A 21,993-nucleotide genomic window follows, 5' to 3' on the forward strand; every position below is an offset into this window, starting at 1 on the left:
ACAATATATGAGTGTTGTGAATTCCACAGGGAAAGCTTGAAATTGTTTTGGGCCTGTTCCCCCGCAGATCCTGACAAAGTACATTCTCCCCAATGTCTGCCATCCTGTGGGACCCGCCTTAAGGGAGACGTATAGACAGAGACCATGCAAGAGATGTGACCCTGGAGGGGAACAATGCTGAGCCCAATACTGCTCAAACACACAGACTCACAGGTCTGGATACCTCTCCAGCACAGTCTCACAAGCAGGCTTACATTAACATTGCAATGAAGTTGCAGTTTACATCCTGGTATGTCCATCAAACAAGTGGGAGTGTGTGCTCCCAGAAGGGAATGGGACAAAATCAAAACTTGAAAGAAGATGTGAAAGTGTTACTCTTTGGGACCAGGGTGCAGGGTTAGAGAGAGCAATCAGAGAGCTGAGCGACGCACCATACCTCTCACAGCATTCAGATACGCTTTCAGATCCTTGTGGAGCTTGTTCCCATCAGCCTACAAGGAGAAAGGGAAAGGTAAGTTTCAGATCACACTTTCACCCCCTCCACTGGCACAGAATACTCATCCCTTGTACACAGGGACAGTGCAGAGGGAGCTTTACTCTGTATCTAACCCCGTGCTGTACCTGTCATGTGAGTGTTTGATGGGGACAGTGCAGAGGGAGCCTTACTCTGTATCTAACCCCGTGCTGTACCTGTCCTGGGAGTGTTTGATGGGGACAGTGTAGAGGGAGGTTTACTCTGTATCTAACCCCGTGCTGTACCTGTCCTGGGAGTGTTTGATGGGGACAGTGTAGAGGGAGCTTTACTCTGTATCTAACCCCGTGCTGTACCTGTCCTGGGAGTGTTTGATGGGGACAGTGTAGAGGGAGCTTTACTCTGTATCTAACCCCGTGCTGTAACTGTCCTGGGAGTGTTTGATGGGGACAGTGCAGAGGGAGCTTGACTCTGTATCTAACCCCGTGCTGTACCTGTCCTGGGAGTGTTTGATGGGGACAGTGTAGAGGGAGCTTTACTCTGTATCTAACCCCGTGCTGTACCTGTCCTGGGAGTGTTTGATGGGGACAGTGTAGAGGGAGCTTTACTCTGTATCTAACCCCGTGCTGTACCTGTCCTGGGAGTGTTTGATGGGGACAGTGAAGAGGGAGCTTTACTCTGTATCTAACCCCGTGCTGTACCTGTCCTGGGAGTGTTTGATGGGGACAGTGTAGAGGGAGCTTTACTCTGTATCCAGCCCCGTGCTGTACCTGTCCTGGGAGTGTTTGATGGGGACAGTGTAGAGGGAGCTTTACTCTGTTTCTAACCCCGTGCTGTACCTGTCCTGGGAGTGTTTGATGCGGACAGTGTAGAGGGAGCTTTACTCTGTATCTAACCCCGTGCTGTACCTGTCCTGGGAGTGTTTGATGGGGACAGTGTAGAGGGAGCTTTACTCTGTATCTAACCCCGTGCTGTACCTGTCCTGGGAGTGTTTGATGCGGACAGTGTAGAGGGAGCTTTACTCTGTATCTAACCCCGTGCTGTACCTGTCCTGGGAGTGTTTGATGGGGACAGTGTAGAGGGAGCTTTACTCTGTATCTAACCCCGTGCTGTACCTATCCTGGGAGTGTTTGGTGGGGACAGTGTAGAGGGAGCTTTACTCTGTATCTAACCCCGTGCTGTACCTGTCCTGGGAGTGTTTGATGGGGACAGTGTAGAGGGAGCTTTACTCTGTATCTTACCCCGTGCTGTACCTGTCCTGGGAGTGTTTGATGGGGACAGTGAAGAGGGAGCTTTATTCTGTATCTAACCCCGTGCTGTACCTGTCCTGGGAGTGTTTGATGGGGACGGTGCCGAAGGAGATTTTCTCCAGATGCAGTATGTTGTCTGTCTGCCCTGAAGCTGTGACATTGATGAGCAAATTGTACTGATCTCGATGAATTGGCTGCAGCTGGTCGCCATCGGCCTGGGAACCCTGAGTCCGTTTATATAAATAGTGTGCGGGACACCTCAAAGACTCCAGTTGGTTACAGTGAAACGGGAAGTTATTGTTCCCGAATGCAAATACCCAAAGCCAAGAAACGGCCTTGTCTGTTGAGTTTAAGGTAGTTAGTCTGCCACTTGGTGTATTGAGGGGAATAGCGTTCGTGTCAATCTGACTATGTCACTGGGCCCTCTTTGAGAATGTTCTTGCCCGCACACCGAGTCCCAACAGAAGTCTGAGCCCAACTTGGAGATCCAGCAGTGCCAACACTGAGCCGTCCTCCGGCTTACTGACAATCAAATCTTACAGCTGAATGTTCAGCGTCTACCGGCCGCCAGGCAAAACCCAAGGGGAAGTGATGCGGTCTGAAGCAGGCAGCATTTCCTGTTGCTGCAACCTCCTTATCTGATACGCACTTTGCTACATGTCGGTTTGGGTGCAGAAATGAAAAGGTTGACCTGCTCTTTGATCATTTTCACAAACCTGACTCTGTAACGTGATTTAAGTTCGTGCAACTTCTTCATCATTTGGATTGGGGGCTGATCAAGGGGGGGGCAGAGTTTTGTTGGTACATCCTTCAGCCAATGGCAGGAGGTGGGAACAAGTTTAATCCGGATTCAACGTGTCTCCACTTGGGAGAGAGTGACATTGATTCCCTTGGGAGTAACAATGATTCCCTTGAGAGTGACATTGATTTCCTTGGGAGTGACATTGATTCCCTTGGGAGTGACAATGATTCCCTGGAGAGTGACATTGATTCCCTCGGGAGTGACAATGTTTCCCTCGAGAGTGACATTGATTCCCTTGGGAGTGACAATGATTCCCTTGGGAGTGACATTGATTCCCTTGGGAGTGACAATGATTCCCTTGAGAGTGACATTGATTCCCTTGGGAGTGACAATGATTCCCTTGAGAGCGACATTGATTCCCTTGGGAGAGTGACATTGATTCCCTTGGGAGTGATAATGATTCCCTTGGGAGTGGCATTGATTCCCTTGGGAGAGTGACATTGATTCCCTTGAGAGTGGCATTGATTCCCTTGGGAGTGACATTGATTCCCTTGGGAGAGTGACATTGATTCCCTTGAGAGTGGCATTGATTCCCTTGAGTGACATTGATTCCGTTGGGAGAGTAACATTGATTCCCTTGGGAGAGTGACATTGATTCCGTTGAGAGCGGCATTGATTCCCCTGAGAGTGACATTGATTCCCTTGGGAGAGTGACATTGATTCCCTTGAGAGTGACATTGATTCCCTTGGGAGTGACATTGATTCCCTTGGGAGTGACATTGATTCCCTTGGGAGTGACATTGATTCCCTTGGGAGAATGGCATTGATTCCCTTGAGAGTGACATTGATTCCCTTGAGAGTGACATTGATTCCCTTAGGAATGGCATTGATTCCCTGGAGAGTGACAGTGATTCCCTTGAGAGTGACAGTGATTCCCTTGGGAGAGTGACATTGATTTCCTTGAGAGTGACCTTGATTGCCTCGAGAGTGACATTGATTCCCTTGAGAGTGACATTGATTCCCTCGGGAGAGTAACATTGATTCCCTTGAGTGAGTGATATGGATTTTCTTGTGGGAGTGACATTCATTGTGTCTATAAGAATTGAGCAAGTAGGCTCAGGAGCAGAGTAGTGTGACTTATTTGCCAAATTGGAGTATTTGAAATGAAAATCGCTTATTGTCACGAGTAAGCTTCAATGAAGTTACTGTGAAAAGCCCCTAGTCGCCACATTCCGGCGCCTGTCCGGGGAGGCTGGTACGGCTGTGGACCATGTTCCCTTGCTTTTTGTGCCGGTGTCTTTGAGTTATTACTTTGCCCAATGCTGGTGTCTCAAACTTTCAGATGCAGGGAGATTGACCAGCCATGATCATAATGAATGGCGGTGCAGGCCCGAAGGGCCGTATGGCCTTGTCCTGCTGCTATTTGCTACGTCTCTGCCAACTGATTTCACTGAAACACGTTCATGAAAAAAATCAGTGTGGTACTCCATTGGCTAGTTTAGCACAGTGGGCTAAACAGCTGGCTTATAACGCAGACTCAAGGCCAGCAGCGCGGGTTCAATTCCCGTAACAGCCTCCCCAAACAGGCGCCGGAATGTGGCGACTAGGGGTTTCTCACAGAAACTTAATTGAAGCCTACTTGTGACAATAAGTGATTATTATATCATATTATTATTAAATTGGGTCGGTTCAATGTCCAGTTTCGTGCCTTGTGACAAGTGTGTGCAGTATGGTCAAGTCACTGCTTTGCACCTTTGCAAACAAATCAAAATGGATTTCCATTCATTAATAGAACTGTACAGCACAGAAGGACTCCATTCAGCCCATTGAGTCTATCCTCATTCAACTAATTCCCCAATTCCCTTTCGAAGGCAACCATTGTATCTGTATCCACGGTAGCCTTGTGGTTAGCACAATTGCTTCACAGCTCCAGGGTCCCAGGTTCGATTCCGGCTTGGGTCACTGTCTGTACGGAGTCTGCACGTCCTCCCCGTGTCTGCGTGGGTTTCCTCCGGGTGCTCCGGTTTCCCCCCACAGTCCAAAGATGTGCAGGTTAGGTGGATTGGCCATGATAAATTGCCCTTAGTGTCCAAAATTGCCCTTAGTGTTGGGTGGGGTTACTGAGTTATGGGGATAAGGTGGAGGTGTTGACCTTGGGTAGGGTGCTCTTTCCAAGAGCCGGTGCAGACTCAATGGGCCGAATGGCCTCCTTCTGCACTGCAAATTCTATGATATCTAACCTGAGGCAGTACTTTCCAATCCTAACCACTCATTCTATAAAGGAGTTTGTCTCATTATCAGACCCTTGTCTCATTCATTCCCCCCACCCCCCCTCCGCTTTTCTCACACAATGGCATGGGACTGTAAGAATATTTGGCCAAGACAAAGCCTTTCTTGGTGAAGTGTCGAGTTGCGCTTGAATCCAATCTCCTGTACACGTCACCTCAAATTGGCGCGACTGGCATCTGTCCCCGATAGCAGGTGCCAGGGTGAAGCAGGTTGCCTAGAGTGAGACAGCAAACTGCTGCCCAGCGGTGCCCAACACGGAGCCACAGAATCATAGAACTTTACAGCGCTAAACCTGGCTCAGTGATTGCAAAATATCCATGCAGCCTAAACCCAATTTGCCGTTCTTGGGTCGTGGCCTTGTGGGTTTGTGTATATCCGGAACTGCTCAAAATACTCCAGGTGTGGTCTAACCAGAGCTTTGTGTAGCTGAATCACGATCTCCAGTCTTTTGTATTCTATTCCTCTCGATATAAAGACCAGCATTCAAAGAACAAAGAACAATACAGCATAGGAACTGGCCCTCCGGCCCTCCAAGCCTGTACCGGTCATGATACCACCCTTGGCCACAACCCTAAAGAACAAAGAACAATACAGCGCAGGAGCAGGCCCTTCGGCCCTCCAAGCTAACCATTAACCTTTGCTGATTATTTTATCTTGAAAAATGAAAATGGCTTATTGTCACAAGTAGGCTTCAAATGAAGTAACTGTGAAAAGCCCCTAGTCGCCACATTCCGGTACCTGTTCGTGGAGGCTGGTACGGGAATTGAATCGTGCTGCTGGCCTGCCTTGGCCTGCTTTAAAAGCCAGTGATTTAGCCCAGTGAGCTAAATATTGGAATCCCACCACCCCCAAGTCTGAGGTTTAGGCTTCCACTGTTTCCAGCTATTTATAAGTTAGGAGACATTCTATCCCATCCATTTTAGCTCCAAAATGGATGACCTCCTGCATGACGCAGTTTTTTCCATTTAAGGAATCTTTGTCATTTTGATCTGCATTGCTTGCAATATCGCCTATCTTTATACCATGGGCAAATTTCGATATGTGGTTTTCTATCCCATCATCTCAGAGGCCTTGTGGTGCAGTGAGGTAGCCTCTGAATCCCTACCTCTGAGCCAGAAGTTCTGGGTTCGAATCCCACCCCAGAACCTGATGGCCAAGGAAGGTGCATTCATCATGCGGTCAAACAGGTTGACCTGTTTCTATCGAGAGGAATAGAATAGAAACTGGAATCTTTTCCAACACCTATAGCTGGCGATACTTTGCCTTCAATCCCATGGGCTTCAAGTTTAGTTAACAGTCTCTTTTGAGGGACTTTATCAAGTGCCTTCTGCAAGTCCATACAAATAACAACCATCGGCATTCCTCTGTCCACTACTTTAGTCACTGCAAAAGGTCAATCGGACACCACCTATCCTTTACAAATCCATGTTGCTCTCTGATGCGCTGAAAATGTACATGGTGTTCAGTCACTATATCGGTATTCGTAACCTCAAGGAACTTTATGGCAATAGATGTTTAGCTAACTTGACAATATTCCTTGGTTTCCCCTTGATGTCTTTCTTCAATAGTAGAGTGACATGCACAATTTTCTAATTTAAACTGATTGAAGAGAACTTTGGCAGATTATGAGAGCATTTGCAATGTTCTCAGAGCATTCGTTTAAAAGCCTGGGATGGAAACCATCTGGTCCTGGGGTCTTATCACGGTTTTTGGTGCTATTATTTCCTCCATTGCTGCTGTATTTCTCACATTGATTTTATTCAATGTCTGTCCTTCATTTGACACCTGACATCGGCGGTTGGGAAAATGCTGGAGTCAATTATTAAGGTTAAAATAACCGAGGATTTGGAAAGCCGGGACAGGATCGGTCCAAGTCAGCATGGACCAGCAGGAAAATCATGCTTGACAACCCTTCTGAAATTTTTTGAGGATGTGACCAGTAGAGTGGACAAGGGTGAACCAGTGGATGTTGTGTATCTGGACTTTCAAAAGGCTTTTGACAAGGTCCCAGACAAGAGATTAGTGAGCAAAATTAAAGCTCATGGTATTGTGGGTAATGTATTGACGTGGATAGAGAACTGGTTGGCAGATAGGAAGGAGAAACTGGGAATAAACGGGTCCTTTTCAGAGTGGTAGGCAGTAACTAGTGGGGTATCGCAGGGTTCAGTGCTGGGACCCCAGCTGTTCACAATATACATTAATGATTTGGACAAAGGAATTGCATGATATCTCCAAATTTGCAGATGACACTAAGCTGGGTGGCAGTGTGTGCTGTGAGGAGGATGCAAAGAGGCTGCAGGGTGACTTGGGCAGGCTGGCAGAGTGGGCAAATACTTGGCAAATGCAATATAATGTGGGTAAATGTGAGGTTACCCACTTTGGTGGCACAAACAGGAAGGCAGATTATTATCTGAATGGTGGCAGTTTAGGAAAGGGGGAAGTGCGAGACCTGGGTGTCATGGTGGAACAGTCGCTGAAGGTTGGCATTCGGGTACAGCAGGTGGTGAGGGTTGGCATGTAGGTACAGCAGGTGGTGAGGAAAGCTAATGGCATGCTGGCCTTCATAGCGAGAGGATTTGAGTATAGGAGTAGGGATGCCTTGCTGCAGTTATACAGGGCCTTGGTGAGGCCACAGCTTGAGTATTGTGTGCAGTTTTGGTCCCCTAGTTTGAGGAAGGACATTCCTGCTATTGAGGGTGTCCAGCGAAGGTTCACCAGACTAACTCCCGGGATGGCAGGACTGACATATGAAGACAGACTGGATCGACTGGGCTTGTACTGACTGGAGTTTAGAAGAATGAGAGGGGATCTCATTGAAACATATAAAATCCTGATGGGACTGGATAGGCTCGATGTGAGAAGAATGTTCCCGATGTTGGGGACGTGCAGAACTAGAGGTCACAGCCTGAGAATAAGGGGTCAGCCATTCAGGACTGAGATGGGGAAGAACTTCTTCTCTCAGAGAGTTGTGAACTTGTGGAATTCTCTACCACAGAAAGCTGTTGGGGTCAGTTTGTTGGATATATTCAAGAGGGAGCTGGATGTGACCCTTGCGGCTAAAGGGATCAAGGGGAGAGAGAGCAGGAGTGGGGTACTGAATTTGCATGATCAGACAGGATCATATTGAATGGTGGTGCAGGCTCGAGGGGCTGAATGGCTACTCCTGCATCTATTTTCGATGTTTCTATGTTAACAGTTTTCTGGGGGCATCCACATGCTGACCCCTTCCTCTACTTTAACTTCTCTGACAGAGGGTAATTATTCTCTGTTGTTACACCACCCTGGGCCAGTGCGCGGTCAACTCCAGTCCCACGTGCCCCAGAGTGAGAACACAAGTGAATTAACCAATGATTCTTATAAAAATACCCCACATCTCTGGCCCTTGGCTGCCCAATAATTACAGTCACCAGGTTTGTAAATGTAAACATAATTACTGTTTATTTATAACCAGAATAATGATGAAATACGCAGTAAATGCAACTGGATAACAGCAAACTAATTTCATATTTCATAGAATTTACAGTGCAGAAGGAGGCCATTGGGCCCATCGAGTCTGCACTGGCTCTTGGAAAGAGCACCCTACCCAAGCTCACATCCCCACCCTATCCCCATAACCCAGTAACCCCACCCAACACGAAGGGCAATTTTGGAGGGAGCAAAAATAAAAGAAAGGGAAAATAAGGCAATAGAGGAACAAACAGGAAGAACCCTTACACTGTTGATAAATCCAGCCAGTCCCATTCCCCCGTTACATCCCGTATGTAAGTTTACTTTCATTCAGCGCCGATCCAATTTCCCTTTGAAATCATTCATCGTCTCTGCTTTCACCCCATCGTAGGCAGCAAGTTCCAGCTCATCATCACTCACTTCTTCAACCCTAACTTTCGAGCTGAAATCCCCTCATCCCTGGAGCCACCCTGGCAAATCTCCCTCCGCCCCGCTCGAGGACCCTCACGCCCTACCTAAAGTGTGGTGATGAGAACTGCGTACAATACTTTGGTTGTGGCTCAACCAGAGTTTTATAAAGCTTCAGCATAACCTTCCAGATTTTGTGCTCAGTGCCTCTATTTCTAAAGCCCAACATCCCATATCATAGAATCATAGAATTTACAGTGCAGAAGGAGGCAATTTGGCCCATCGAGTCTGCACCGGCTCTTGGAAAGAGCACCCCACCCAAACCCACACCTCCACCCTATCCCCATAACCCAGTAACCCCACCCAACGCTAAGGGCAATTTTGGACACTAAGGGCAATTTAGCACGGCCAATCCACCTAACCTGCACATCTTTGGACTGTGGGAGGAAACCGGAGCACCCGGAGGAAACCCACGCACACACGGGGAGAACGTGCAGACTCCGCATAGACAGTGACCCAAGCCGGGAATCAAACCTGGGACCCTGGAGCTGTGAAGAAATTGTGATAATCACCATGCTTCCGTGCTGCCCTATGCTTTGCTAAACTCTCAATATGTCCCTGTCATCTCCAAATATCTATACACGTGTCCCCAGGTCCCTCTATCCATGCACACTCTTTAGAGCTGTGCCATTAAGTCTGTATTGCATCTCTCTCACCCTTCTGCCAAACTGTATCACCTCACACTTCTCTGTATTAAACTGTATCTGCCACTTGTCTGCCCATTCTGCTAGCCCATCTATCTCCTGTTGGAGTGGATTAACATCATCCTCACTGTTTGCCATTCCTCCAAGTTTGGAATCATGGGAAAATTTACTCCGTATTCTGCTATTTATATACAGCGCACAAAGCAGCAGTCCCAGCACTGAGCCTTGGGGAACAACATTGTCCATCACCCTCCAGTCTGAAAATTAACCGTTTACCACAACTCACTGTTTTTTGAAATCCAATTGGACACTGATCCTCCTTTTCCATTTCGTAAACCAGCCCTTTTTTGGTATTTTGACCAAAGTCCATATAGACAACATCCATCGCATTTCCTTAATCTCTGTCACTTGATCAAAAATTCTAATTTTTTTCATCTATCCTTTCATAGAATGTGGGCATCGCTTGCCAGGCCAGCGTTTATTGCCCCTCCCTAATTGCCCCCCCCCCCCCGAGAAGGTGGTGGTGAGCCACCTTCTTGAACCGCTGCAATCCATCTGGTTCAACTATTCTGTAAAGGTTTGAAACAACCAAGTGGCTCGCGGGGGCCATCTCAGTGGGCAGTTAAGAGTCAACCACATGGGCGGCACGGTGGCACAGTGATTAGCATTGCTGCCTACGGCGCTGAGGACCCGGGTTCGATTCCCGGCCCTGGGTCACTGTCTGTGAGGAGTTTGCACGTTCTCCCTGTGTCTGCGTGGGTTTCACCCCCACAACCCAAAGATGTGCAGGTTAGGTGGATTGGCCACGTTAAATTGCCCCTTAATTGGAAAAAATGAATTGGATATTCTAAATTTAAAAAAAAAAGAGTCAACCACATTGCTGTGGGTCTGGAGTCACATATAGGCCAGACCGGGTAAGGACGGCAGATTTCCTTCCCTAAAGGGCTCGCCTCCTGACGACCCAAAGCACCATCTACAAAGCACAAGTCAGGAGTGCGATGGAATACTCTCCACTTGCCTGGATGAGTGCAGCTCCAACAACACTCAAGAGGCTCAACACCATCCAGGACAAAGCAGCCCCGCTTGATTAGCACCCCATCCACAAACATTCACTCCCTCCATCACTGACACACAGTGGCAGCCGTGTGTACCATCTACAAGATGCACTGCAGAAACTCACCAAGGTTCCTTAGACAACACCTTCCAAACCCACGATCACCACCATCCAGAAGGACAAGGGCAGCAGATACCTGGGAACCCCACCACCTGGAGGTTCCCCTCCCAGTCACTCACCACCCTGACTTGGAAATAAATCGGCCGTTCCTTCACTGTCGTTGGGGGCAACATCCTGGAATTCCCTCCCTAACAGCACTGTGGGTGTACCTACACCACATGGACTGCAGCGGCTCAAGAAGGCGGCTCACCCACCACCTTCTCAAGGGCAATTAGGAATGGGCAATAATTGTTGGCCTAACCAGCGACACCCACATACCGTAAATGAATTGAAAACAAGAACCAGATGGGATTTTATAAAGGTTGATGGCCATTGCCATGGTCTCCGTTATGGGGGCTATCTTTCGATCCCAGTGCAGCCGGGGTCGAATTCTCGGAATGAGCTGAGAGGATGCTTCTGCCTTCGCTCGCTGTCAGTCCAGCTGTGGCTCCTGCCAGATTTGGGCCATCTAATCCTGATTGCGTTGAGGTAATAATGTAAGATGGTGGCAGTGCCCTATAGCAAGACCACACAGCCCGATTCAAAATCAACGGGCATCCAGGGGCTATGTACATTCCTACCTTGTGTGGGCAGTTACAACTCGCGTCGTTCCCTGACATAATCTCTATGCCATGGTTAAAACTCAATTAATGTCTTTTCAGTAGAATAACTTGCAGAGCTACTTGTACTGAGTGCTTGACACACACACGCGTGTTTCAAACTTACCTCGACACAACATCATCTCCCTCGATGCGACCAGGCCCTGTGGATTCAGGAAGCATAGCTGACCCTCTCCAACACTTCCTCCCATTCCTGCTGCAAGTGATGTGGAGGGGAAGGGGGAACGGTTGTCCATTCCACTCATTAATTCCTCTCTCGCACCCTCTCCATAGAGCCTGCTCAGCAAACTGCCACGTTTGCTGCTGTGCTGCCTTCCTTGCGCAGGTAAAACCAGAAATCGAGCAGCGGCTGTGGGCTCACTGAGCTGCTGCGGCCTATTCAAGAGCTGCTTGGCGCGGTTAGCGGTTGTTGGCATTGCTGCGTGATTCTGCGCTGCACTGTTTGAGCGGGTGTTGGAGCACGTGCTTTATTGCAGCTCCCCAGGGCCGACAGACTCAGGAGTACGCAGAGAGCCGAGCCAATGCCCAGGCAGAACTTCAATCGACTTTTCCAGGGAAGGAGGTTACTAAAAGGATGGAGCTGAAACCGTTGCTAGGAGGGGTGTCAAAGCAAGGGATGACCACAGAGCACTTGCTGCTAAGGGAGGATGTGAGAGGTACCAGTTGCTAAGGAGGATGTGAGAGATACCTGTTGCTAAGGAGGATGTGAGAGATACCTGTTGCTAAGGAGGATGTGAGAGATACCAGTTGCTAAGGAGGATGTGAGAGATACCTGTTGCTAAGGAGGATGTGAGAGATACCTGTTGCTAAGGAGGATGTGAGAGATACCTGTTGCTAAGGAGGATGTGAGAGATACCTGTTGCTAAGGAGGATGTGAGAGATACCTGTTGCTAAGGAGGATGTGAGAGATACCTGTTGCTAAGGAGGATGTGAGAGATACCTGTTGCTAAGGAGGATGTGAGTGATACCTGTTGCTAAGGAGGATGTGAGAGATACCTGTTGCTAAGGAGGATGTGAGAGATACCTGTTGCTAAGGAGGATGTGAGAGATACCTGTTGCTAAGGAGGATGTGAGAGATACCTGTTGCTAAGGAGGATGTGAGAGATACCTGTTGCTAAGGAGGATGAGAGATACCTGTTGCTAAGAGGATTAGATACCTGTTGCTAAGGAGGATGTGAGAGATACCTGTTGCTAAGGAGGATGTGAGAGATACCTGTTGCTAAGGAGGATGTGAGAGATACCTGTTGCTAAGGAGGATGTGAGAGATACCTGTTGCTAAGGAGGATGTGAGTGATACCTGTTGCTAAGGAGGATGTGAGAGATACCTGTTGCTAAGGAGGATGTGAGAGATACCTGTTGCTAAGGAGGATGTGAGAGATACCTGTTGCTAAGGAGGATGTGAGAGATACCTGTTGCTAAGGAGGATGTGAGAGATACCTGTTGCTAAGGAGGATGTGAGAGATACCTGTTGCTAAGGAGGATGTGAGAGATACCTGTTGCTAAGGAGGATGTGAGAGATACCTGTTGCTAAGGAGGATGTGAGAGATACCTGTTGCTAAGGAGGATGTGAGTGATACCTGTTGCTAAGGAGGATGTCAGGGCACCTGTTGCTAAGGAGGATGTGAGAGATACCTGTTGCTAAGGATGATGTTCGGGCACCTGCTGCTAAGGAGGATGTGAGAGATACCTGTTGCTAAGGAGGATGTGAGAGATACCTGTTGCTAAGGAGGATGTGAGAGATACCTGTTGCTAAGGAGGATGTGAGAGATACCTGTTGCTAAGGAGGATGTGAGAGATACCTGTTGCTAAGGAGGATGTGAGAGATACCTGTTGCTAAGGAGGATGTGAGAGATACCTGTTGCTAAGGAGGATGTGAGTGATACCTGTTGCTAAGGAGGATGTGAGAGATACCTGTTGCTAAGGAGGATGTGAGAGATACCTGTTGCTAAGGAGGATGTGAGAGATACCTGTTGCTAAGGAGGATGTGAGTGATACCTGTTGCTAAGGAGGATGTGAGAGATACCTGTTGCTAAGGAGGATGTGAGAGATACCTGTTGCTAAGGAGGATGTGAGAGATACCTGTTGCTAAGGAGGATGTGAGAGATACCTGTTGCTAAGGAGGATGTGAGAGATACCTGTTGCTAAGGATGATGTGAGAGATACCTGTTGCTAAGGATGATGTGAGAGATACCTGTTGCTAAGGATGATGTGAGAGATACCTGTTGCTAAGGAGGATGTGAGAGATACCTGTTGCTAAGGAGGATGTGAGAGATACCTGTTGCTAAGGAGGATGTGAGAGATACCTGTTGCTAAGGAGGATGTCAGGGCACCTGTTGCTAAGGAGGATGTCAGGGCACCTGTTGCTAAGGAGGATGTGAGAGATACCTGTTGCTAAGGAGGATGTGAGAGATACCTGTTGCTAAGGAGGATGTGAGAGATACCTGTTGCTAAGGAGGATGTGAGAGATACCTGTTGCTAAGGAGGATGTCAGGGCACCTGTTGCTAAGGAGGATGTGAGAGATACCTGTTGCTAAGGAGGATGTGAGAGATACCTGTTGCTAAGGAGGATGTGAGAGATACCTGTTGCTAAGGAGGATGTGAGAGATACCTGTTGCTAAGGAGGATGTGAGAGATACCTGTTGCTAAGGAGGATGTGAGTGATACCTGTTGCTAAGGAGGATGTGAGAGATACCTGTTGCTAAGGAGGATGTGAGTGATACCTGTTGCTAAGGAGGATGTGAGAGATACCTGTTGCTAAGGAGGATGTGAGAGATACCTGTTGCTAAGGAGGATGTGAGAGATACCTGTTGCTAAGGAGGATGTGAGAGATACCTGTTGCTAAGGAGGATGTGAGAGATACCTGTTGCTAAGGAGGATGTGAGAGATACCTGTTGCTAAGGAGAATGTGAGTGATACCTGTTGCTAAGGAGGATGTCAGGGCACCTGTTGCTAAGGAGGATGTGAGAGATACCTGTTGCTAAGGAGGATGTGAGAGATACCTGTTGCTAAGGAGGATGTGAGAGATACCTGTTGCTAAGGAGGATGTGAGTGATACCTGTTGCTAAGGAGGATGTGAGAGATACCTGTTGCTAAGGAGGATGTGAGAGATACCTGTTGCTAAGGAGGATGTGAGAGATACCTGTTGCTAAGGAGGATGTGAGAGATACCTGTTGCTAAGGAGGATGTGAGAGATACCTGTTGCTAAGGAGGATGTGAGAGATACCTGTTGCTAAGGAGGATGTCAGGGCACCTGTTGCTAAGGAGGATGTGAGAGATACCTGTTGCTAAGGAGGATGTGAGAGATACCTGTTGCTAAGGAGGATGTGAGAGATACCTGTTGCTAAGGAGGATGTGAGAGATACCTGTTGCTAAGGAGGATGTGAGAGATACCTGTTGCTAAGGAGGATGTGAGAGATACCTGTTGCTAAGGAGGATGTGAGAGATACCTGTTGCTAAGGAGGATGTGAGTGATACCTGTTGCTAAGGAGGATGTCAGGGCACCTGTTGCTAAGGAGGATGTGAGAGATACCTGTTGCTAAGGATGATGTTCGGGCACCTGCTGCTAAGGAGGATGTGAGAGATACCTGTTGCTAAGGAGGATGTGAGAGATACCTGTTGCTAAGGAGGATGTGAGAGATACCTGTTGCTAAGGAGGATGTGAGAGATACCTGTTGCTAAGGAGGATGTGAGAGATACCTGTTGCTAAGGAGGATGTGAGAGATACCTGTTGCTAAGGATGATGTGAGAGATACCTGTTGCTAAGGAGGATGTGAGAGATACCTGTTGCTAAGGAGGATGTGAGAGATACCTGTTGCTAAGGAGGATGTGAGAGATACCTGTTGCTAAGGAGGATGTGAGAGATACCTGTTGCTAAGGAGGATGTCAGGGCACCTGTTGCTAAGGAGGATGTCAGGGCACCTGTTGCTAAGGAGGATGTGAGAGATACCTGTTGCTAAGGAGGATGTGAGAGATACCTGTTGCTAAGGAGGATGTGAGAGATACCTGTTGCTAAGGAGGATGTGAGAGATACCTGTTGCTAAGGAGGATGTCAGGGCACCTGTTGCTAAGGAGGATGTGAGAGATACCTGTTGCTAAGGAGGATGTGAGAGATACCTGTTGCTAAGGAGGATGTGAGAGATACCTGTTGCTAAGGAGGATGTGAGAGATACCTGTTGCTAAGGAGGATGTGAGAGATACCTGTTGCTAAGGAGGATGTGAGAGATACCTGTTGCTAAGGAGGATGTGAGAGATACCTGTTGCTAAGGAGGATGTGAGTGATACCTGTTGCTAAGGAGGATGTGAGAGATACCTGTTGCTAAGGAGGATGTGAGAGATACCTGTTGCTAAGGAGGATGTGAGAGATACCTGTTGCTAAGGAGGATGTGAGAGATACCTGTTGCTAAGGAGGATGTGAGAGATACCTGTTGCTAAGGAGGATGTGAGAGATACCTGTTGCTAAGGAGAATGTGAGTGATACCTGTTGCTAAGGAGGATGTCAGGGCACCTGTTGCTAAGGAGGATGTGAGAGATACCTGTTGCTAAGGAGGATGTGAGAGATACCTGTTGCTAAGGAGGATGTGAGAGATACCTGTTGCTAAGGAGGATGTGAGAGATACCTGTTGCTAAGGAGGATGTGAGAGATACCTGTTGCTAAGGAGGATGTGAGAGATACCTGTTGCTAAGGAGGATGTGAGAGATACCTGTTGCTAAGGAGGATGTGAGAGATACCTGTTGCTAAGGAGGATGTCAGGGCACCTGTTGCTAAGGAGGATGTGAGTGATACCTGTTGCTAAGGAGGATGTCAGGGCACCTGTTGCTAAGGAGGATGTGAGAGATACCTGTTGCTAAGGAGGATGTGAGAGATACCTGTTGCTAAGGAGGATGTGAGAGATACCTGTTGCTAAGGAGGATGTGAGAGATACCTGTTGCTAAGGAGGATGTGAGAGATACCTGTTGCTAAGGAGGATGTGAGAGATACCTGTTGCTAAGGAGGATGTGAGAGATACCTGTTGCTAAGGAGGATGTGAGAGATACCTGTTGCTAAGGAGGATGTGAGAGATACCTGTTGCTAAGGAGGATGTGAGAGATACCTGTTGCTAAGGAGGATGTGAGAGATACCTGTTGCTAAGGAGGATGTGAGAGATACCTGTTGCTAAGGAGGATGTGAGAGATACCTGTTGCTAAGGAGGATGTGAGAGATACCTGTTGCTAAGGAGGATGTCAGGGCACCTGTTGCTAAGGAGGATGTGAGTGATACCTGTTGCTAAGGAGGATGTCAGGGCACCTGTTGCTAAGGAGGATGTGAGAGATACCTGTTGCTAAGGAGGATGTGAGAGATACCTGTTGCTAAGGAGGATGTGAGAGATACCTGTTGCTAAGGAGGATGTGAGAGATACCTGTTGCTAAGGAGGATGTGAGTGATACCTGTTGCTAAGGAGGATGTCAGGGCACCTGTTGCTAAGGAGGATGTGAGAGATACCTGTTGCTAAGGAGGATGTGAGAGATACCTGTTGCTAAGGAGGATGTGAGAGATACCTGTTGCTAAGGAGGATGTGAGAGATACCTGTTGCTAAGGAGGATGTGAGTGATACCTGTTGCTAAGGAGGATGTCAGGGCACCTGTTGCTAAGGAGGATTTGAGAGATACCTGTTGCTAAGGAGGATGTGAGAGATACCTGTTGCTAAGGAGGATGTGAGAGATACCTGTTGCTAAGGAGGATGTGAGAGATACCTGTTGCTAAGGAGGATGTGAGAGATACCTGTTGCTAAGGAGGATGTGAGAGATACCTGTTGCTAAGGAGGATGTGAGTGATACCTGTTGCTAAGGAGGATGTGAGAGATACCTGTTGCTAGGAGGATGTGAGAGATACCTGTTGCTAAGGAGGATGTGAGAGATACCTGTTGCTAAGGAGGATGTGAGTGATACCTGTTGCTAAGGAGGATGTGAGAGATACCTGTTGCTAAGGAGGATGTGAGAGATACCTGTTGCTAAGGAGGATGTGAGAGATACCTGTTGCTAAGGAGGATGTGAGAGATACCTGTTGCTAAGGATGATGTTCGGGCACCTGCTGCTAAGGAGGATGTGAGAGATACCTGTTGCTAAGGAGGATGTGAGAGATACCTGTTGCTAAGGAGGATGTGAGAGATACCTGTTGCTAAGGAGGATGTGAGAGATACCTGTTGCTAAGGAGGATGTGAGAGATACCTGTTGCTAGGAGGATGTGAGAGATACCTGTTGCTAAGGAGGATGTGAGAGATACCTGTTGCTAAGGAGGATGTGAGAGATACCTGTTGCTAAGGAGGATGTGAGTGATACCTGTTGCTAAGGAGGATGTGAGTGATACCTGTTGCTAAGGAGGATGTGAGAGATACCTGTTGCTAAGGAGGATGTGAGAGATACCTGTTGCTAAGGAGGATGTGAGTGATACCTGTTGCTAAGGAGGATGTGAGAGATACCTGTTGCTAAGGAGGATGTGAGAGATACCTGTTGCTAAGGAGGATGTGAGAGATACCTGTTGCTAAGGAGGATGTGAGAGATACCTGTTGCTAAGGAGGATGTGAGAGATACCTGTTGCTAAGGATGATGTGAGAGATACCTGTTGCTAAGGATGATGTGAGAGATACCTGTTGCTAAGGATGATGTGAGAGATACCTGTTGCTAAGGAGGATGTGAGAGATACCTGTTGCTAAGGAGGATGTGAGAGATACCTGTTGCTAAGGAGGATGTGAGAGATACCTGTTGCTAAGGAGGATGTCAGGGCACCTGTTGCTAAGGAGGATGTCAGGGCACCTGTTGCTAAGGAGGATGTGAGAGATACCTGTTGCTAAGGAGGATGTGAGAGATACCTGTTGCTAAGGAGGATGTGAGAGATACCTGTTGCTAAGGAGGATGTGAGAGATACCTGTTGCTAAGGAGGATGTCAGGGCACCTGTTGCTAAGGAGGATGTGAGAGATACCTGTTGCTAAGGAGGATGTGAGAGATACCTGTTGCTAAGGAGGATGTGAGAGATACCTGTTGCTAAGGAGGATGTGAGAGATACCTGTTGCTAAGGAGGATGTGAGAGATACCTGTTGCTAAGGAGGATGTGAGAGATACCTGTTGCTAAGGAGGATGTGAGAGATACCTGTTGCTAAGGAGGATGTGAGTGATACCTGTTGCTAAGGAGGATGTGAGAGATACCTGTTGCTAAGGAGGATGTGAGAGATACCTGTTGCTAAGGAGGATGTGAGAGATACCTGTTGCTAAGGAGGATGTGAGAGATACCTGTTGCTAAGGAGGATGTGAGAGATACCTGTTGCTAAGGAGGATGTGAGAGATACCTGTTGCTAAGGAGAATGTGAGTGATACCTGTTGCTAAGGAGGATGTCAGGGCACCTGTTGCTAAGGAGGATGTGAGAGATACCTGTTGCTAAGGAGGATGTGAGAGATACCTGTTGCTAAGGAGGATGTGAGAGATACCTGTTGCTAAGGAGGATGTGAGAGATACCTGTTGCTAAGGAGGATGTGAGAGATACCTGTTGCTAAGGAGGATGTGAGAGATACCTGTTGCTAAGGAGGATGTGAGAGATACCTGTTGCTAAGGAGGATGTGAGAGATACCTGTTGCTAAGGAGGATGTCAGGGCACCTGTTGCTAAGGAGGATGTGAGTGATACCTGTTGCTAAGGAGGATGTCAGGGCACCTGTTGCTAAGGAGGATGTGAGAGATACCTGTTGCTAAGGAGGATGTGAGAGATACCTGTTGCTAAGGAGGATGTGAGAGATACCTGTTGCTAAGGAGGATGTGAGAGATACCTGTTGCTAAGGAGGATGTGAGAGATACCTGTTGCTAAGGAGGATGTGAGAGATACCTGTTGCTAAGGAGGATGTGAGAGATACCTGTTGCTAAGGAGGATGTGAGAGATACCTGTTGCTAAGGAGGATGTGAGAGATACCTGTTGCTAAGGAGGATGTGAGAGATACCTGTTGCTAAGGAGGATGTGAGAGATACCTGTTGCTAAGGAGGATGTGAGAGATACCTGTTGCTAAGGAGGATGTGAGAGATACCTGTTGCTAAGGAGGATGTGAGAGATACCTGTTGCTAAGGAGGATGTCAGGGCACCTGTTGCTAAGGAGGATGTGAGTGATACCTGTTGCTAAGGAGGATGTCAGGGCACCTGTTGCTAAGGAGGATGTGAGAGATACCTGTTGCTAAGGAGGATGTGAGAGATACCTGTTGCTAAGGAGGATGTGAGAGATACCTGTTGCTAAGGAGGATGTGAGAGATACCTGTTGCTAAGGAGGATGTGAGTTACCTGTTGCTAAGGAGGATGTCAGGGCACCTGTTGCTAAGGAGGATGTGAGAGATACCTGTTGCTAAGGAGGATGTGAGAGATACCTGTTGCTAAGGAGGATGTGAGTGATACCTGTTGCTAAGGAGGATGTGAGAGATACCTGTTGCTAAGGAGGATGTGAGTGATACCTGTTGCTAAGGAGGATGTCAGGGCACCTGTTGCTAAGGAGGATGTGAGAGATACCTGTTGCTAAGGAGGATGTGAGAGATACCTGTTGCTAAGGAGGATGTGAGAGATACCTGTTGCTAAGGAGGATGTGAGAGATACCTGTTGCTAAGGAGGATGTGAGAGATACCTGTTGCTAAGGAGGATGTGAGTGATACCTGTTGCTAAGGAGGATGTCAGGGCACCTGTTGCTAAGGAGGATGTGAGAGATACCTGTTGCTAAGGAGGATGTGAGAGATACCTGTTGCTAAGGAGGATGTGAGAGATACCTGTTGCTAAGGAGGATGTGAGAGATACCTGTTGCTAAGGAGGATGTGAGAGATACCTGTTGCTAAGGAGGATGTGAGAGATACCTGTTGCTAAGGAGGATGTGAGAGATACCTGTTGCTAAGGAGGATGTGAGAAATACCTGTTGCTAAGGAGGATGTGAGAGATACCTGTTGCTAAGGAGGATGTGAGAGATACCTGTTGCTAAGGAGGATGTGAGAGATACCTGTTGCTAAGGAGGATGTGAGAGATACCTGTTGCTAAGGAGGATGTGAGAGATACCTGTTGCTAAGGAGGATGTCAGGGCACCTGTTGCTAAGGAGGATGTGAGTGATACCTGTTGCTAAGGAGGATGTCAGGGCACCTGTTGCTAAGGAGGATGTGAGAGATACCTGTTGCTAAGGAGGATGTGAGAGATACCTGTTGCTAAGGAGGATGTGAGAGATACCTGTTGCTAAGGAGGATGTCAGGGCACCTGTTGCTAAGGAGGATGTGAGAGATACCTGTTGCTAAGGAGGATGTGAGAGATACCTGTTGCTAAGGAGGATGTGAGAGATACCTGTTGCTAAGGAAGATGTGAGAGATACCTGTTGCTAAGGAGGATGTGAGTGATACCTGTTGCTAAGGAGGATGTCAGGGCACCTGTTGCTAAGGAGGTTGTGAGAGACACCTGTTGCTAAGGAGGATGTGAGAGATACCTGTTGCTAAGGAGGATGTGAGAGATACCTGTTGCTAAGGAGGATGTGAGAGATACCTGTTGCTAAGGAGGATGTGAGAGATACCTGTTGCTAAGGAGGATGTGAGTGATACCTGTTGCTAAGGAGGATGTCAGGGCACCTGTTGCTAAGGAGGATGTGAGAGATACCTGTTGCTAAGGAGGATGTGAGAGATACCTGTTGCTAAGGAGGATGTGAGAGATACCTGTTTGTAAGGAGGATGTGAGAGATACCTGTTGCTAAGGAGGATGTGAGTGATACCTGTTGCTAAGGAGGATGTCAGGGCACCTGTTGCTAAGGAGGATGTGAGAGATACCTGTTGCTAAGGAGGATGTGAGAGATACCTGTTGCTAAGGAGGATGTGAGAGATACCTGTTGCTAAGGAGGATGTGAGAGATACCTGTTGCTAAGGAGGATGTGAGAGATACCTGTTGCTAAGGAGGATGTGAGTGATACCTGTTGCTAAGGAGGATGTCAGGGCACCTGTTGCTAAGGAGGATGTGAGAGATACCTGTTGCTAAGGAGGATGTGAGAGATACCTGTTGCTAAGGAGGATGTGAGAGATACCTGTTGCTAAGGAGGATGTGAGAGATACCTGTTGCTAAGGAGGATGTGAGTGATACCTGTTGCTAAGGAGGATGTGAGAGATACCTGTTGCTAAGGAGGATGTGAGAGATACCTGTTGCTAAGGAGGATGTGAGAGATTCCTGTTGCTAAGGAGGATGTGAGAGATACCTGTTGCTAAGGAGGATGTGAGAGATACCTGTTGCTAAGGAGGATGTGAGAGATACCTGTTGCTAAGGAGGATGTGAGAGATACCTGTTGCTAAGGAGGATGTGAGAGATACCTGTTGCTAAGGAGGATGTGAGAGATACCTGTTGCTAAGGAGGATGTGAGAGATACCTGTTGCTAAGGAGGATGTGAGAGATACCTGTTGCTAAGGAGGATGTGAGAGATACCTGTTGCTAAGGAGGATGTGAGAGATACCTGTTGCTAAGGATGATGTGAGTGATACCTGTTGCTAAGGAGGATGTGAGTGATACCTGTTGCTAAGGAGGATGTCAGGGCACCTGTTGCTAAGGAGGATGTGAGAGATACCTGTTGCTAAGGAGGATGTGAGAGATACCTGTTGCTAAGGAGGATGTGAGAGATACCTGTTGCTAAGGAGGATGTCAGGGCACCTGTTGCTAAGGAGGATGTGAGAGATACCTGTTGCTAAGGAGGATGTGAGAGATACCTGTTGCTAAGGAGGATGTGAGAGATACCTGTTGCTAAGGAGGATGTGAGAGATACCTGTTGCTAAGGAGGATGTGAGTGATACCTGTTGCTAAGGAGGATGTGAGAGATACCTGTTGCTAAGGAGGATGT

General features: G+C 47.9%; 1 protein-coding gene across 4 annotated transcripts in view; it reads right to left on the reverse strand.

Moving 5' to 3' along the window:
- Positions 1-21,993, reverse strand: part of LOC119958196 (bridging integrator 2-like) — a 141,898-nt gene that overhangs the window by 62,644 nt on the left and 57,261 nt on the right. For 2 of the 4 annotated variants that reach the window (XM_038786568.1, XM_038786569.1), the window contains one exon: positions 437-491. In XM_038786568.1, the coding sequence (XP_038642496.1) occupies positions 437-491 (55 nt within the window). Of the gene's footprint in view, positions 1-436; positions 492-11,251; positions 11,542-21,993 lie in introns of those variants that run through there. The other 2 variants (XM_038786571.1, XM_038786570.1) reach the window with 2 other exon arrangements.

The sequence above is a fragment of the Scyliorhinus canicula genome, chromosome 28 (genome assembly GCF_902713615.1).
Source record: "Scyliorhinus canicula chromosome 28, sScyCan1.1, whole genome shotgun sequence".
Taxonomy (NCBI): domain Eukaryota; kingdom Metazoa; phylum Chordata; class Chondrichthyes; order Carcharhiniformes; family Scyliorhinidae; genus Scyliorhinus; species Scyliorhinus canicula.